Genomic DNA, 14438 nt, shown 5'->3' on the forward strand with positions numbered 1-14438 from the left:
ACCAAGAAGAGAAAATCAACACGCCAGTTGACTTATGTGGCAAGTTCTGGGACCAGTAATGCTTATGTTCAGTACTTGAGTAAATGTACCTCACACCACTGGTGTAACGTGTGTGTGTGTGTGTGTGTGTGTGTGTGTGTGTGTGTGTTTGTTCTTACACAATCGTCACAGGCAGGCCACAACTGGAATGGCAGTCATGTAAGTGGGTGTGTCCATGCAGGCTGTTAAACCGTGTCAGAACCTGCACACCTTGTCTGCTGTTGCATTGAAACAGCTCCACATACCTGCATTTAGGACGCCGCAGCATTCGGTCTCTGCTCTTCTCTCAGTCTGTCTCTAGATCAACGTGTTGAAAATAGCAGATATGCCGCTCACAGTGTTTTATGCCAGCGTGACTGGTAACCTGGAGGTACAGTATGCAGTCTTACTTGCTTCATTCTTATGACTTACGGGCAAAGTGTTAATACATTGAGATAGTGGTGACATGTTGGATTCCGTATATTAGGCTATACTTCATAGTACATTTTATCCCTGTAGACAAACTGTAGCTGCTGACTGTGGACGATGAAGCAAATTTTATTGCAAAGTAGAACTTGGTGTAAATATATGTCAACATCAATTTAATATTCTCGCAAGTGTAACTAATGAAATACTGTCCTCTCCAGATGAAGAAACAACAGCAAAGAATTGAAATGGTCCTGGACAGCAAGAACATCAAATACGATTATGTGGACATTGCTGCAGATGAAAACCAAAAGGCTGTAATGAGGAAGTTGGCAGGGAACCCCAAGGCACTGCCCCCTCAAATATGCAATGGGGACGCCTACTGTGGGGTAAGTCTCACAAAATGACTCTTCAAAAGTAATGATAAGATGTATTGACACTGTAACACTTTCTCAAAACTAATGGGATTGTAATTGAATGTAAAACATTCACACACCTCCTGCATTTGGTTGCGGGAAAAAAAAATGTTGGTAGACCTGGGTGTAGACACAGCCACTAAATAAATATTAACAGTGTATTACACACACAGACACACACCTCAGATATGCATGTACGCACACACCCTAATCACTCCCAAAACACACACACACTCCAGTTTGCTCCTGAGTCATTTCATCATTCCATTTAAGCCCTGTTTCCACCGAGCAGTACGGTACAGACCAGTTCAGTACGCTTTGTGTTAGCTTCCACTGTGAAAAGTTGTGGATGGTACCAATGGAACCGTTCTGTACCGTCCCCATTTTTGGTCCCCCCTCTGTTGGGGTACCTAGCACACAAATCTGGTACTAAAGATGGAGCTGTGAACACTGCAGTCTGTTGATTGGTCAATAGAGGACGGTTAGTAAACTGTAACTATAAAATGAGAGGATGTTTTGCTGCCTCTTGCAGCAGCTGGAGTCTGAGAAAAAAATAACTTAATTCACGGGGCCGACTGTTGGCGACTTTTAAGATAGAACATTAACTTGTTATGTTACTCAATGCATGTCTTGATGATGTGAATCCATCAGCACACCTTAAATTTCACTGTGACAACTTTGACCATCACTTTAGTTTTTATATGACATACACTTTAAGTAATGAGTGGATCTGCAAGCATTTCGGCCGGGTTATGTGAGCTACATATATTCTAATCCTCACTCGGAGAAAAAAAAAAGTGTCTTGGAGCGTTGTTCCTGTGGGCTACGGCTACACTAAACCCCTGAGCTTGCCTTAGAAGGACTAAATGCACAAACCCACTATTCTTAAATATCCCATGGAGAGAGACTCTCACTGCAGCCTGTTTGAGTTTGTTCTGAACATATCGGCGTGCAGCCTCGTTCTGTGGACGATAAACGAGGTGCAGACTTCCATCTGTGTCACCGGTGATGAGGAAATACAGTGAGTGCTGGACGGAGCAGTGAGCGACAACAACCCCGCCCACATTTAAGAGTACTGTTTGCAGTGGAAATGCTAGGGTCTAGGTGCCATGTCTGAAGGGTTACTTTTGGATCCAAAGGAACCGTACCTAAAGGGCTTTAGATTTAGTTGTGACAGAAAATTCACCTTTGATCTTCACAGAATGTAAAAGACTTATTAAAGGTTCTGCAATATAACTCTTATATGTATTAATCGTTTTTTTATTGCCAATGAGTGAACAGTTTGTAACGTAACTTAAAAATGGACACTTTCCCAGACTCTCTCACTTGCCTCCAGTAGCCTGTAGGCTGACCTCTGTGTAAAGTGCTGCTTGGCTGCAGCGCTAACAGCATGCAACAGTAGCTAACGTTAGCTAAGGAATGGAATCACATGCACCACAACAGGGAGTCAACATGTACTGTGTCCGTTATATACATTTTGCGGTGGCGTCCTAGCAAAGCTGGACCTTCACTTAGTGCCCTGTAGCAACTCAAATTCAGCCAGAGCAAGGCCAAGCACCGGGTGTCTGATCCTACCCTGTCAACCGCCCAAAGTCCCTGCCGGATCAGCGCACTTTATTGCTGCTGCTGACCACCAACCTGGTTTGAATCACAAGGCTGGGGTGTGTACTTGCTGATTTTGAGTTACTACAGCAGCTAACGTCTGAGCTGCCGTCCGCTCTCCTCCCAGGGATGTGCTAAATGTTATTTAATTCATCCAGACTTCAGGGCAGATCTGACCGGTGAATTGGTTGGTTATCTTGCCGATTGTAAATTACTTTATCAGCTAACATTATGAAGCTACCAACCCAGATCAACGCAGTGTAGCTAAGTTACAGCTAGCTGGCTACCTTAGCTTGCTTGCTCGCTAATGTTATCGCTAGCAAAATACTATCAGAGTGGATCTGTTAGTTGACTAGCCAAATTACTGTTCTTGCAATTGGTGTTGATTAAGCCAGAAAGATAAAGCTACAAAGTGCTTTCTACTAGCCAAATGTAATGTAGTAGTGGCGAGAGTTTAGCGATAACTTAGCTATTCTGCATGGCTGCTCGTAACGTCAGCTGATACAGTACTTTGCAAACGGTAAGCTACTTAGTTTCATGGGGCCCAGGGTTCAAATGAAATATAGGAACATTTCAGAAAGTAACATTCTCAGTATGGCTCAAATTTATTTTCTAGCCTTCTATCAAGAAAATGAAGGTCAGGCAAGGTCTAGTGTTCGTCACTGTTTCGGCCAATGGGTCCATGTCATTGGTTCGACAGCCCATTGGTTCGACATCCCATTAGTCCGACTGTCCGCGGTGCTGAACGGCTCGCGGCGGGCGTATGGTGCGCCGCGACCGGCTTGAGGCGGAGCAGGCTCACGGCTTATGTGTTTGTCACTTTCTTTTTCATTTTAACCCACACCATGATCTTTTCCTGACCCTAACCAAGTGGTTTTTGTGCCTAAACCTAACCAGACCTTAACCACAGGGCATCATGATGATTTCGGAACGGACTTCGGAACAATGAGTTTAATATGGTCGGAACAATGGGATGTCGAACCAATGGGCTGTCGAACCAATGGGCAGTTCCCCGGCCAATGCCCAGGTGCTGGCTTAGTGCCACCGAGTACAAGCGCGAGCAACAGGATGCTGACTGCAGTTCACATAACGGCCTGCTGGAGAGGTGTCAGTAATAACAAGGATTTTCTGAAAGTTACATACAGAGCCTTTAAGAGGAACAAACTCTCACAGAGCCTATGTTTTTATCCCTTAGAAATGGACATTTTTAACGACATTGCTCTAGAGATGGCCATGACAGTTGATCGTTGTCCACCACTTTGGTGAAGACTGAAATACCTTGACAACTGGATGTACGAACTGAAAATGTTGTGATCATATAACACGTAGTAAGATTTGTTTTTTTTTTTAAAAACTGTTTAATAAGTACTGCCCTCTCTGTTTCTCTCTGTCTCTCCGCATCCCCTCCACCCTCCTCCTTTTCTTTCTTTCAGGACTTCAAGGCATTTGAAAATGCAGTCGAGGCAGAAGAGTTAGAGAAGTTTCTCAAACTCTAAAAGGAATGGACATCACCTGTGAGATAACAATAAATCTATAAAGGACATATTAACATGTCTGTTCCTTTATATTTGAATGACTTATGATAGATGCTTTATTCATATTTTCATTCGGCTGACAATGAGGTTGAAGTACTTGCCCTCTTTTCAGGGACAGGCTTATAAGAACTTTTGGAACTGTACATTTGAGAACTTTGCCTAAATAAAAATAAAACTTTAAAAACCATTTGACCTTTGCACTCATTGACTGTTGCACTCATTAGTATGAGCAGGGGCGCCACCAGGAATTTTGGGCCCCATGAAAAAAAATCACATTGGGCCCCCCCTGCGCAGCTGTTGTCATAACTCTGAAGGCTTGCAACTGTCTTGCTTCTTGTAGTTCAATACTACCAGTACAATATTTACTGCTAGTGAGTTGTACATGCAACAGTCTGCAATTCACTATTTGATGAAAGATTAAAAGCCGCCATAAAAAAATGTTTTACTGTCTAAATGTAATTTTTATTGTAAAATCCCAAAATGGAAAATTCTCTTAACATTAATTAATAATTAATAATAATTATTAATTAATAATTTAAAAAAACTACAATATATACAATATACATTAACTTTTCAATCAAAATAAATCAAGATTATCTCATAATAATGAAAACAGCAGATTTTTGATATCAATAAATGAACGACACTAAATCCTACAGATTTACATTGACCCAAATTACCTACAGTTCTGTATCACCACCACTAGATTACATACATTAGATACATGTTTTTGTTTTGTGTGTGTGTGTGTGTGTGTGTGTGCAAGCTGCTCAAATAAATTGCCTACTTAATGTTTCCAACTGACCAGCATCCAGTACAGACAGCTGTAGGCTGTTTTTGTTTCATAATAATCATTATGTGGAAAAATAATTTGTTTGAATTTCTGTCATTAAAAATGATTTTGTTTTCTTTTTTGTAATGGTAAAAAAGAGCAAGAGAGAGAGAGAAATTGCCGCAGACTCCCTGCAATGATGCTAACTGGCATGTGTTGCTCACCTTCTTCATTGGGACGGGGAGGGGTAAAGTTATGGGGAGACAGGGCTGCTGCTTCTGACTCATCTGTTGTTGAGTCTGGTAAAAGGGGCAGGGACACCTGATTTAATATGAATATCTTGCTAAACATTTACCTGCACTGGTTAAATGTAGGTTAAAAAGGAGTGAAGTGTAGGCTAACGCTAGTCTGTAGCTAGCTAGCTAGCTTATTTCACTATAGACATTAAGCTAACAGGTTCATTTCTACCACTCACAGACTATAGGCTACCCACCTCTCTTGGAGAAAAACTGGCTCACATATTGACACCCTTTCTTTTGCCTCTCCTCTCTCTCCTTTCTCTCTTTCCTTTTGTAAAAAAAAAAAACGGATTTTCTTTAAGTACCAGGTAGCATGATGGTGCTGACTGCTACTAGGCACATCACTGTCAGTGCGCTAAGGCAGGACCAAACCATTTCATGCAGATACAATTTTTGGTCAGTGGGGATATTTAACTTTGACTGGCAAAAACAAGTAAAAACAAGGAGATCATTCATTTTATTACTATACTTGAAAAAAAAAAATTCTTAATAATGATGGTTTAATAATTTTATATTTATTTTTAACTATTTTTGGGGCCCCTGTCAGTCAGGGGCCCTTGGAATCATCCTAACTTTTCTCCCCTATATGGCGTCACTGAGCTTAGGCAAAGACAGTGGATAATCCAAGACGGTCCACTGTGTGTCAGTTTCCTGTATCAGTGTCACGTGGGGTTTGCAACCACCACGCCCATTTAGGAGACTAACAGCAGGTCCTGAGTCCATTGACTTCAGTGGGAGAAATGAACGTGATTACAGATTATGGCCGATTCTTTCGCCCCATAGTCACAGAAGCAAATATTGGACCTATTTATCACAAGCCACATATCTTCAGAACATTCTGACACCAAAATGGAAAATTTCAGACGGACAAATCAGGAGAAAATTTACTTTGCTCAAGACCTGTCTCTGTCTCAACAACACACTCTCGCGAGATCTGGCAACAGATATCTCCTCTCTGGTGCTGAAATCAGTGCAGTTTCACCAAAGATACTGGATTAAAAAAATATTTTTTCCAGCGGATATCTTAGTTACAACATGATTGAGCTAGCAAAGCAGTTTTGTGTTGCTATGTGTGGTATTTATTGAGTTTTGGGAAATCATGATGTCTAGAAAGCATCAGTGGCTGCAGCTGACAGGGACAGCTAACAGCAGCAGCAAAGCTAACATCAGGACGTCATCTGTTAAAAGCCTCCCGTTGTCGGATACGACATGAAACTACTCCAGTTAGCTCAATCATGTTGTAACTAAGACATCCACTGCAAAAAATATTTTTTTCACGGTCCGTTTATTTATTTAGCTCACGGCCAGTAAGGGTACACACATGTTGACAGAAGCGAGGTTGGGGATACCCGCCTTTGATTGGCGGTTCTCCATCGTCTTTGATTGGGGTACGGGGGACAACGCCTACTTAGGAGACCGGAAATATATACCATTTCATACAATGGGAGTATATTGTAGGTGGGCCATCTTGTGGTAATCCAGTATCTTTGCCTTAGGTGAGGGTTGGGATGTAGATGGACCAGTAAATCGAAAGCTTTGCCTTCTGGCTCAGCTCCTGAATTGTTTGCATAGTTTCATTTTATTATGTGTATCCAATGGAGAAAAACTGCAATATATTATCAATTTTTATTTAGCTGCTGTGTCTACACTGAAGGCTACCAAAGTTTATTTCTCCTCTTCGATATGCAACAAGCATGTAAAATATTTATAGATCTGTAATTCCATTAGTTGCGAGACAGTGTTAAAGTGTCAGCACACTGTATTTTTACTTTTGCAGGTTACTTTGTGAGACTTACCCCACAATAGCCACCCTGGGTGTTCTTCTGGAGAGGACAGAATTTCATCAGTTACATTTGAGTATTAAATTCATGTTGACATATGATTAAACCATGTTCTACTTTGCAATAAAATTTGCTTCATCGTTGACGGTGATCAGCTACAGTTTGTGATGTACTGAATCTGAACATACCTAATATTATTTTGTTAAATGTTAGCAACATCTCAATGTATCAATATGCCTATAAGTCATAGAAATAAAGCAAGTTAAGACGGCATAGGCTACTGTGCCTTGACGTTACCAGTCACACTGCTATAAAACACTGTGAGTGGCATATCTGCTGTTTTAACAACAACACTTTGATCTAGAGACAGACCGAGAGAGGAGCAGAGGCCGAATGCTGCGGTGTCTTAATTGCAGGTATGTGGAGCTGGTTTGATGCAACAACAGACAAGCTGAGCAGGTTTGGAACTGGCTTAACAACCTGAATGGACAAACCCACCTGCATGACTGTCATTGCAATTGTGGGATCCTTCCCTCCGGCGATTGTGAAAGCACAAACACTGCCATACTTTAGCACTATCTCTGAGGCTATTAATACTTGTAGCCAAAGCAAAATCTTTCAAAATGAAAGAGTGATTCCAGAGAGAAGCAGACAGAGGGGTCTACAGTCTGTGTTTGAAGGATATATCCAGGATGTCAAACTGACTCAGCAGCAACAACAGGTTAAAAAGACAAAGATAGTTAGAAGCTAAAGCCGAACTATAGGCTACAGATCACAGTGTAAAAGTGAACCACCACATCACTGCTGATCGCCACACAAGACAATGAATATAAAGGGAAACTTTGCTGATAATGAACCAGCTGTGTGGCATCACAGTGTGTGCAGATGAACGGTGTTTGGCCCCTCGTGCTGCTGCCAGCATCCAGACCTCCGCTGCCGGACAACTTTCATTGAATAATATGTAAATAATTTGCTCATTATTTTAGCTAGATTTTATATTCATAGAACAAAATACTTGAAGAAACTGTCCTTGTATCCTGCTTTCAAAAATGCAGATCTAGATAATTTTTTTACAATAATATCAAACTTTAAAATATGAAATAAAAAACTATTTATGCAAATTACACAGGTTTATAACCAATTCGGTAAACCCATAGTGTATGTCGATGTGTGTGTTCTGACTACCTATTATAAGTAAAGTATCAGTACATATTCTTCATAAATACAGAAAAATGGGGTTGATTCTGCTATACATATTTAATAAAACAACAAATAACATGTTTCTTCCTCTAATTAACAGAAAATACAAGAACATTGAATTTCAAGTTTAAAACTCGACAGTATCTTTTATACTCGATATATTTGATGTAAAACTTTTAATATCTTATTGCCGATTATATTTTATATCTATGTTTTTATATATTTATATTCATATTCAAAGATTTTATAACATTTTATTTATTTGAACACTGAAACTACAACAGGCAGTAGACTGGACGTCAAAATGGCGGGATGGGGCCTGGTGCTATTAAAGCAATGTCGCGGGCTGATGACGTCCTCTTCTAACTGCTACCCGAGCGGATATCGGGTATGTGTCTCTGCTACCGGCATAATCTTTACGATTTATCAACCATCCTATTACACACATTCATTACAGTGACTTTTTAATGATGTATAACAATTCTTCTTTCGTATCTGTTCTTTATTTCAGAACTTTAAGTCCAGCATCCATCTTTTATCAACATGGCCGAGGAAGGGTGAGCATGACGCTTTTCTCTGCCGCTAGCCCTCACAGTATAAGCCAGGAAAGCTAACTAACCAAACGGCGCTGACTTTTTGTGAAAAGAGGTGGCGGTGCTGTAACTTTAGAATATTTTGGGTAACTGTTTCCCTCAGTAACTGGTGTGGTGGTTAACATTTGGTGTAGTCTGCTACTCTGCATGAGCTGATGCTAACTGGTTAGCTTAGCCGAGTGCATGTTAGCAGGGTCACTTGATATCTGAGTTTGTAACACAGCTATCAAGTTTAGGGACGTAACGTTAGTTATAACTTGTCGGGAAGTTGAGCGTCCGTGTGCTTGCTTGTGCCCTTGCTATGCCCAGGCCAAGCCCCAAATAAATGTGTCATTTAAAGTCAATGACAGCAACGATGCAATATGAAATACAGCAAACATGTTCCCACTGTAAGCTAACATGACTTTAACAGCACCAGAGCTAAATGAGCCTAAAGCACTGCAATTCAACAGCTAGTGCAGGTGCAAGCTTAAAATGTCTCTCTAGTAGGATGCATCAGATTCAGGAAAAATGCTCCACACAAAATGCAAGCAAACTAAGCAGTGTTATAGTCTTCAAGGTGAATTATCAGTCTGCTTAAAGAACAGCTAATGAGGAATGACAGTTAAAAAATGTAACAGTAACCATTGCTGATGATCTGATTTGGCTAGAATAAAGTCCTCCTCCTTTTTGTATTAAGCTGCAAGTTTTCTTATGTTAAGGATGCACGATAATTTTTTTATTTATTTTTTGCTGATATCTGATGCTCTGCCATAACTAATTTGGCTGATAACCCATAACGAGATCCTGTTTTTCCACCATCTAATTTTAGTGGTCATCAAGTCTCTCTTGTAGTGGAATCATCATGCATGTGTGACACTCAAGGCTTGGACATCCTTTCCACTTTGGAAGGTGACAGTCAAGCACGCACGATTTTATTTACAGTATAATCGAGGGTTTGAGTCACGTCAGTCCCCAGCAGTAAACAGAAGGGCACCAGGTGAAAGTGAGACTTAGAAGAAACTGCTGGCTTCTGTGCATGTTGTTGGAGTGAAGACAACACAATCAGCGGAGAAGCATAGAGTATACACACTGTGTGGGTTTACGACAACAGAACGTCGTTTGCACTGACAGTTTTACTCTTTAAATACAAATAGGTACCATATAGAAGTTAAAAACTAATCCTATTTTTGGTATCGAGCCTACTGACACAGGGATTGATCCTCAAAATGAAAACGCACCTATGGCAGTAATATTTTGGTATCAATCTGCCCCACCCTGACACTATATTAAACACACAGCTTAAAAGAATTGCACTTCACATTAGAGCTGGAACAATTCATCGATTAGTTGTCAACTGTCACACTAATCGCCAACTAATTCGATAATCGGATTGAATAACCATTTTCGGACATTTTATAGACCAAGATGCAGACAGAATCACAGTGCACTAAAGGAGGAGAGCAGAATAACTAAACTAGCAGTTATGGATTGATAACTACTGATGTCTATATTGAACATGACAGATTGGAAACACTACACTTAACACCCCACTGATTTTAAAGGGTCAGCTGTCCTGAGGCATACGACTAAATGCTGGGTGTGCCGTTCCTCTTAAAGCGAGCTCTCTGGTGCTTGAATGATGATTTACTTTCTTTTGTCGGATACCCCTTCACTCTACAATGAGTGAGATCCTCCTTCTGACATGCTGCTGGAAGCTCTGCTGGAAGCTCTGCTGGAATCTGCTAACTCGTCATGGCCATTTTTGTTTAACTCCAAAAAATTAAAAACATCTTGTCCCCCCCTGTTTGATAGCGTCGCAGCTGGAGGTGTGATGGATGTCAACACTGCTCTACCTGAAGTGCTCAAGACCGCACTCATCCACGATGGCCTCGCCCGTGGAATCCGTGAGGCTGCCAAGGCCCTCGACAAGTACGTTGTAGCTATTTTACTTCCATCAGTATTGACTTGTGTCCTTCAGTTGGTGTATCGCTGATGATACCTTGGCTCCCTCTTCTGAACTGTTGTGTGGAAGTCTGCCATTGTTACCCAATTTCTGTCTGAGATGTGCCGTCAGATTTTGAAATGTGCAAATAGTGTATGAGCCATTACTGCGAGTTAATTCAGTGTTCTTTTGCAGGCGTCAGGCCCATCTCTGCGCCCTTGCTGGCAACTGCGATGAGCCCACATACGTCAAGCTGGTGGAGGCCCTCTGCGCTGAGCATCAGATCAACCTGATTAAGGTAATGAGCCTGCTCATGACAACACTGATTTGGGTTGTTGATAGGGCTGAAGCGATCTCTCAAAGCTAGAGTTATGCGATTGCTGAAAATCATTGATCTGAATTATCTGCATCAAAGCTTTGTTCGATACATATCTTTTTGTTAAAACCATGGGTCTCATTCATGAACATTGCGTACGCACAAAACGAGGCCTGAAAGAGGCGTACGCTACTTCCCACGCAAAAGTTGTGATCTATAAAAACAGACTGCATGGGAGAAACTTTGACCCATGCTAACGAACATTTTGGAGGCGGAAAATTAGCGACGCAGATGGTGAGGTGGAGCCTGACTGTAGAAATTGGCGTATTTTTTTGGCACGTCTTTTGGCCTTTGTCTGTACGTACATTTTTAGTATGCATCCTCTGCGTTGTTTTAGAAATGAGACCACAGCTCACCACTATAGCTCAACATCAGAACTTTAGCATCTTGACAGAGCATCCAGTCCATAGAGTGGACCTGACAGAAGGTAGCAGTAATGTTGGCTTTAACATTAGCCTCACTTTGGGCTGCCGGCACCCTCAGCTTCACACTCATCCACTGGATGAACTCCAGGCAGCACAGAGGGAAGCCAAACACTGTTCAGAAATAAAAAATGATGGCTGGTGAGGCTTTCACACATTGACAGCAGTATTGAATTTAATGTTTATTGTCACGAGCAAAATTGAGTTAACTTTGGGACATTACTACAGGAAATAAAATGACTGGTCAGTTAGTGAAAGCCTGAGCTTCATTCCCCTACTCCCCTCGCACAGATGCATTAAATATCCCAACAGGGGTACCTAAACTGCCAAATCTTGGCAGTCATGTATAAATCTAGGCTTCTGGTGCTGTTTGAGATGTATCTGTGCACTTAAAGTGGATTTAAAGGTAGCATCATGTGTCATGTACTGCTGTATCACTGATGATAATTTGGCTCCCTCTACTGAATACTGTGAGGAGACTGCCATTGTTACCCAATATCTGTCTGAGATACAGCCACAGTACCCATAATGCTGCTGTCTTTATCTTGTTTGGTTGTGACCACACCTCGCTGCACAGAAATGATCCTGACGCTGTTTTAACTTTGTTTCAGGTTGATGACAACAAGAAGCTCGGCGAGTGGGTTGGTCTGTGCAAGATCGACCGTGAGGGCAAACCCCGCAAGGTTGTCGGCTGCAGCTGTGTCGTCGTCAAGGTAAATGATGCCCTGTTGTAGGGGTTTTCAGTATGTCGATGAAAGGGATTGCTGTGGATGGAGGTGTTTACACTTGAGACTAGATCTGCCAGTCAAGTGCAGGTGCTGTGCCTCGTGCCACGCAGCTGTTGTTGATAACGCTTGGCTAGATGACAGCCAGGGTACGAGCCCCTTCATCTGCCTGTGGTGTCTGGGGTCCCTAAGAATGGCTACAAATGCGTGATAGCAAGCACCATGATTGACAGGTCATCACTGTCATTACTCGCTCCGCTGTGATTTGTATCTGTTCAAATTAACACACCCCATTTTGATTTCTAGTTTGCAAATATTATAATCAATAATTTGGTGGGGGAAATGTGTAAGATGATGCACAAGACAACTAGAATATTTCCACTTGCTTTAAATGGAGCAGGAATTCAACATGGTGTATTTGTTATATTTTTTTAAATGAAAGCAGCATATGTTAACTTAGCTTTAAAATGTTGAAACACATTTTCTAAATGTAAAAATAAATGATAAGAGTTCTCGAAGCTCCCCAAACAGTTTGGGTCTGAAATACCTATTGATAACATTTATGGTGGCTCAGTTCCTTTTAGTGTCCCATTAAGGTATACCAGTGAGCCAGCATGCACAATACCAGGGCCTCCCATTAGTTGAGTGCAGGTATCATTGTTGTTAAATACACCTGTGCTTTTCCTATGACTTGTAAAAATGTCTGCCATGAAAAGGTCTGTCGGTCAGTAATACTGCCTGAGCTGTAATGTAGAGCTAATTTGAGTCTCTAACCCGCTAATGTCAAACTGTATCTTTCTGTCTGCAGGACTATGGCAAGGAGTCTCAAGCCAAGGATGTGATTGAAGAATACTTCAAAAGCAAGAAATAAAATGCCAATAAAAAGTGGAAATGAAGCCGATGTCTCAAGTGTTCTTTTCCTATTTGTATATTTATCTCACCACTAACATCTCAATAAGAATCAGGGACTCCCCTATATCCTGATATCGATCTGTATCTGTTTACATGCACGAAATATTAATTTGCCCATATGTTGAAAAGGACAATATTCCCACTAAGCTGTTTCACTGGCTAATAAAGAGTTAATATTTCACTAATGCTCCTGGTTACATGCAGCCGAATGTATTCCTGTTAACAGGTGGGCTATTATATAAAGTACATAAAGGTGGAACAACAGGAGATGCTTGTCTGTGGTTAAAGTTAGGATACATATTTTAGGTTGCCTACAGGTGGTGGACTTGCTGGCTTGTGTGTCAGTGTTGCAATATTTGCCTATCACCTGTCAGTTTTTCATAATGTTTAAAAATAGCTCCCTCTGACCAGAAATGTGGGCTTGTTTTCTTGTGGCCATTTATCTCAACCCTAGCCTTGCAAACTGATGGCGAGTTGGTTGTTGTACTGTAAACGGATAAGAGGACATTTGTTGCAAACTCTGGCAAAACCCTAATTAAGACACATTATGAATGGCCTGTATACATGCCCAAATTATGCCATTAAAACCAGAATAATTTAATAATTATTACTTAATTGGAAAATGCTTAATTTAGAAAAAGGAATACGCAGTTTAAATTATCCGTTTAATATTGTTAGTAGTAGTGGAATATTAGTGAGCACGTAAATGTTGCCAGCATGGTATCTTGCATCAATAACGGTGGATGCTGTAAAGATGGGTTTACAAGGCTGACTCAGTTTCCATACAGCCTATGGGAATGTGAGACCAAACCTAAAAGTTACAGGAAAACACAAAAACTGTCTTGTCTTTGCCATCATGCATGTAGAGTGTCATCATTCAGTCTAGTTTGCCTCATTTTCCAAGCTTTAGAAATGAAACCAGGCCATACTTGACCTCTTAGTACAACTCATCTTCATCAGACTGAAATAATTTGGCATTCTTGCTCTGCATTCTCACAAAGGTGCACGCAGGTTATCATATAAAGCAGGGGTCTTAAGTGTCTTTCAGGCTAAGGACCCCTTAGCTCGAAGACAGATAAAGCAGGGAACCCCTGACTTAGCTTATTTAAGATTGAGTGAATGATCTGATTATTTTCTGGTCTCATGTCGTTTGCGTTTGCCTATAGCTGCTCACAAGTAGTGGGTTGGACCCTTTTTTGCCTTCAGACCTGCCTTAATTTTTCATTGCAGAAATTCAACAAGGTGCTGGAAACATTCTTCACAGATTTTGGTCCATATTGACATGATAGCATCACACAGTCCATGATGTGAATCTCCCGTTCCACCACATCCCAAAGGTGCTCTACTGGATTGAGATCTGGTGACTGAGGAGGCCATTGGAGTACAGTGAACTCATTGTCATGTTCAAGAAACCAGTTTGAGATGATTTGAGCTTTG

The 14438-nt window shown here is 41.1% G+C and overlaps 2 protein-coding genes and 3 non-coding genes across 5 annotated transcripts; all 5 read left to right on the forward strand.

Annotated features, from left to right (window-relative positions):
- Positions 1-239: 239 nt before the first annotated feature.
- Positions 240-4184, forward strand: zgc:153284 (uncharacterized protein LOC751696 homolog). The gene is made up of 3 exons (XM_050058268.1): positions 240-409; positions 666-833; positions 3896-4184. Exons 1-3 carry the CDS (start codon positions 365-367, stop codon positions 3956-3958), a joined length of 276 nt encoding a protein of 91 aa, XP_049914225.1. The 5' UTR covers positions 240-364; the 3' UTR covers positions 3959-4184.
- Positions 4185-8333: 4149 nt separating this feature from the next.
- On the forward strand, positions 8334-12985 carry rps12 (ribosomal protein S12). The gene is made up of 6 exons (XM_050058267.1): positions 8334-8437; positions 8561-8606; positions 10437-10553; positions 10762-10864; positions 11976-12077; positions 12898-12985. Exons 2-6 carry the CDS (start codon positions 8593-8595, stop codon positions 12958-12960), a joined length of 399 nt encoding a protein of 132 aa, XP_049914224.1. The 5' UTR covers positions 8334-8437; positions 8561-8592; the 3' UTR covers positions 12961-12985.
- On the forward strand, positions 10255-10330 carry LOC126399255 (small nucleolar RNA SNORD101). Its single transcript, XR_007570872.1, has one exon. It is a non-coding gene; the product is annotated as a small nucleolar RNA SNORD101 (small nucleolar RNA).
- On the forward strand, positions 10607-10691 carry LOC126399261 (small nucleolar RNA SNORD100). The gene has a single exon (XR_007570877.1). It is a non-coding gene; the product is annotated as a small nucleolar RNA SNORD100 (small nucleolar RNA).
- LOC126399259 (small nucleolar RNA SNORD100) lies at positions 11795-11877 on the forward strand. Its single transcript, XR_007570875.1, has one exon. It is a non-coding gene; the product is annotated as a small nucleolar RNA SNORD100 (small nucleolar RNA).
- Positions 12986-14438: the final 1453 nt, after the last annotated feature.

The sequence above is a fragment of the Epinephelus moara genome, chromosome 12 (genome assembly GCF_006386435.1).
Source record: "Epinephelus moara isolate mb chromosome 12, YSFRI_EMoa_1.0, whole genome shotgun sequence".
Taxonomy (NCBI): domain Eukaryota; kingdom Metazoa; phylum Chordata; class Actinopteri; order Perciformes; family Serranidae; genus Epinephelus; species Epinephelus moara.

Bases quoted from the DNA above. Each gene is read 5' to 3' on its own strand.
- zgc:153284 (XM_050058268.1), top strand. From the start codon at position 365: ATGCCGCTCACAGTGTTTTATGCCAGCGTGACTGGTAACCTGGAG. The intron at 410-665 runs GTACAGTATGCA...TGTCCTCTCCAG, and splicing joins GCGTGACTGGTAACCTGGAG to ATGAAGAAACAACAGCAAAG. The intron at 834-3,895 runs GTAAGTCTCACA...TCTTTCTTTCAG, and splicing joins ATGGGGACGCCTACTGTGGG to GACTTCAAGGCATTTGAAAA.
- rps12 (XM_050058267.1), top strand. The intron at 10,554-10,761 runs GTACGTTGTAGC...GTTCTTTTGCAG, and splicing joins GCTGCCAAGGCCCTCGACAA to GCGTCAGGCCCATCTCTGCG. The intron at 10,865-11,975 runs GTAATGAGCCTG...ACTTTGTTTCAG, and splicing joins ATCAGATCAACCTGATTAAG to GTTGATGACAACAAGAAGCT.